Here is a 3,351-nt window from a genome sequence, read left to right as displayed (position 1 = left end):
ACGAGGAGCAGGCGGATGGTGTGATTGTCCCAGGGGCATGGAGGGATGCAGGCTACCTCGCCGACATGCAGGGTGCATTACGTGCCCCCAGGGAGAACCGTGCCGGCAAAGAGCTCCGGATACACCTCAAACACTATTATAACAGTGCTGCCGGCAGCGTGCCATGGCAGGAGGCAGCTCTCAACTGGTGAATTATTATAATTGGACCATCAAATGAACTTTATAGCCATAACATCTGACCTTATAATAACCTGTGAACTAAATGTACCATGTGATCCCACTTGTCAAATAAAGTATTTAAAAGTTGAATATAACCCAGTTTGTTTGCTTTATCGTTTTATCCCACAATAAACAAAGAAACAGACAGCAATAATTGAACGATAAAATAAAAATATAAAACCCATAAATTAGACACTTAAATCAATTTTAGCAATGAAAATTTCCATTTATAAATAAAGGGAAAATTTCCCTTGAAAGTTTGAAGTGCCCAATTGCTGGTTTTTATTTTCTATTTCTTTATTAATTATGATGCTTCCCTGTGTCTTTAAAGTGATCAGATTAAAGTAATAGCATAAATATTCACTCTATTGTGGTATTAATTTTTAACTTTCTTTCCTATTTTCAAAGGGATATAAATAATTATATTATGGAAGAATTAAAGACCAACACATAAATCAAGTTTCAAAGCCCATAAATGGTACCATTTTATTAGCTATAACAAAAATAACTAACATATCATATATATAGTAACAGCAACATATTTATATTAGTCTCCATCAGACTCGGACTCAGCGCACGCCTTGTCTGCCTTGTCTGCCAGAGATGAAGTCTGGGGCCTCATTAGACCGCTGAGCAAGGACTGGTCCGCGCTGGTGCCATGGAGGCCGAAGCTGCTACCACCACTGAATCCCGAGAGGCTCAGTCTGTCCCCCAATGCAGGGGTGCGGAGGGCCGGGAGCAAGTCTTGGTCCCCGAATATGTTGCTGGTGCTGGGGATAGTAGGAGCAGAGGTGGGGCGGGCGGGCTGCTGATGCTGATGCGGCTGCTGCTGTTGAGGCGACTGGGTCTGTAGACACAAGAAAAATGCACATTAAATAAAGGTTCTATATAAATAGTACGTTTCTGAAATAAAATCTTGTATGTTTTACATAGAATCATAATTTACTGAGTTAATATCTTTATAATTTCTGCAATAAAATCTTTTATGTTTTACATAGAATCCTGATTTGATGAGTTTATTTCTTTATAATAACTTACCAGCATTTGGGTGAAGGTCTGCTGCCGCAAATACCCTGGCGGTTGCTGCTGCTGTTGTTGGTATTGGAACTGCGGCTGGGGCTGGAACTGCTGGGAAGGGTGCTGGAACTGGCCCTGGAATGAGAACTGGGAGGCCGCGGGCTGGGGCGGGTACAAAGGGGGACATGGCAGGTGGAGCTGGGGTTGGAGCCGGACACTGCTGACTCATACTTTGCCCCTCATCTGTTGGCTGGTATCGCTGGGAGAGGGCCAGGGTTTCAGTCTGGAATTGTCGGAACCTCTCCTTCGGGCAGTTGCGCACCACCGTCTGGAGCCAGCTGCCCCACGCCTCTCGCTCATCTGGTTCTCTGCTTGCGGACTCTTCCAACTGGGGGGAAAGAGAAAACAAAAAGGAAAATTATCATAACTGTTTCAATCCAAATTTCAAAAAACATAAGACTTATGACACATGACATTTAAAAGTACAGTTTAGGTTATCATTAAATCGGTTATAATTTACCTTTTTCTCTGTTTCCCGGTCCCGTCTCCGGTTCTCCATCAGCATCTCGTGGAGGAGCTCCCCTACGTCAGGGGTGGTCTTTGCGGCCTTCTTCCTGCTCATCCTGGTGCTGCTGCTGGTGCTGGTGCCCGCCCTGTTCCTGCTACTGTGGTGACTGTCGGCACTGCTCCCCCTCGTCCGACTTTCAGACCCTCTGTCATGGTCATCAGTGTCGTGTGCCGCAGAGTCGTGTGCCTCAGAGTCGGGTGCCGCAGAGTCGTCCCCTACATCTTCATCTTCCTCGTCCTCATCCTCCACAGCAACCTGAAGCATAGGCAGAGAAAAATGAATATTAGGTACATGCAACACTCAGGATGTTCTGTCAGGGACTGAAAAGAATAGGATCATTTGCACACAAACAAATTCAATGCCAATGTTACCCTTCCCAACTCCTGTCCCTGGGTCTGCGGCTGAATCACCTCATCGAGAAAGGCCAAGTTCCGCAGCTTCCACTGCTGTAGGCTGGTTAACTTGGAGGATGCTTGGCCCGACTTCCCCGAGGAACCGGCCCGGTTCTTGAGTTTGCCATAGGCAGAACGTAGGTTTTTGAACCTCCTCTTGATCTTCTCCACTGCAAACAAAAAATAATCACATTAGAATGTGTCAGAGGAAAGTGAATATTATGTATTTACACAATGGAGGATTTTTTTCATGATACTTGGACAATTGACAATGAAACTACAATACAAATCAGTAATTTAAGAATTACAAAAATGAGGAAATGGGGAAAGTACTGATTGTGGCAACTATGTACCAGGATTAATTTCACTACTCACCGGTCCACTTAATCTCCTTGGCAAGCTCAGCCAGTTCCGCCTCCTTCAGCTTGGTGTTGCGGTACTTCTCATGTCTGAGGTTGTAAAAGTAGGGATGGGCCTCGTAAAATTCGACAATGCGCTGGAGCGCGGGAGACTCATCCTCATCCTCTCCATCAGGGTCATGGTCCTGCTCAGGCTGGGTGTCTGGCACCTGTTCTGGCTCCATGGATGGCTGGTCCTCTTGCTCATCCTCATGGACTGGGTTGGTCTTTTTCTTGGCACCTTTCCCCTTGTCCTTGGTTGATCGCTTCTTTGGCGGCATGGTGATGTGTCTGGTCTGAGCTGCTGGTGAAATGTGATGATGTGTGTGGTAAACACCTATACTCCGATCTCTAGCGGTAGCGCACGGTCGACGCAGACTGCCACGGAGGCCGTACGTAGGACGCACGGCGGGCGTAGGGGAACCGTGCGTCGACCCTGCGTTGCCCGCAGGTAGTCACACAGACCGTAAGGCCACCGTACAGTGAACACAGGGACGCCTTAGGACTACCCTACGGCGACCGTGGAAATAGTGCGGCCGCCGTAATTTTTTGGGGGTTGGCCAAATTCATTTTTCATTGATAAGAGCCTACGGCAGCCGCACGAATAACGCAAGCCCACCGTACGCCCTACGAACAGTCGACGTGGAACACATCTACGTCATGGCTACGGCTTGTCGAATTGCTACGGCCAACCTAGAAATGAAAAAAGTTATAACTCCGCGCTATAATTCCACGGAGACCCCTATGGCCTGTAAAA

General features: G+C 47.0%; 1 protein-coding gene across 1 annotated transcript; it reads right to left on the bottom strand.

The window, feature by feature from the left end:
* Positions 1 to 893: 893 nt before the first annotated feature.
* On the bottom strand, positions 894 to 3,016 carry LOC137428561 (uncharacterized). The gene is made up of 5 exons (XM_078777329.1): positions 2,572 to 3,016; positions 2,176 to 2,366; positions 1,757 to 2,059; positions 1,258 to 1,624; positions 894 to 1,066 (listed from the first exon to the last, which is right to left on the bottom strand). The coding sequence occupies exons 1-5, from the start codon at positions 2,873 to 2,875 to the stop codon at positions 894 to 896; spliced, it is 1,338 nt and encodes a 445-aa protein (XP_078633455.1). The 5' UTR covers positions 2,876 to 3,016.
* Between the last annotated feature and the right edge of the window lie 335 nt (positions 3,017 to 3,351).

This window comes from Myxine glutinosa, chromosome 5 (genome assembly GCF_964187855.1).
Source record: "Myxine glutinosa chromosome 5, kmMyxGlut1.1, whole genome shotgun sequence".
Lineage (NCBI taxonomy): Eukaryota > Metazoa > Chordata > Myxini > Myxiniformes > Myxinidae > Myxine > Myxine glutinosa.
This window is presented reverse-complemented; position numbering and strand designations above follow the sequence as displayed.

Coding starts and splice junctions, on each gene's coding strand:
- LOC137428561 (XM_078777329.1), bottom strand. CDS start 2,875: ATGCCGCCAAAGAAGCGATCAACCAAGGACAAGGGGAAAGGTGCCAAG. Junction 2,367..2,571: donor CAAGGAGATTAAGTGGACCG/GTGAGTAGTGAA, acceptor TTTTGTTTGCAG/TGGAGAAGATCAAGAGGAGG. Junction 1,625..1,756: donor ACCGGGAAACAGAGAAAAAG/GTAAATTATAAC, acceptor CTTTCCCCCCAG/TTGGAAGAGTCCGCAAGCAG.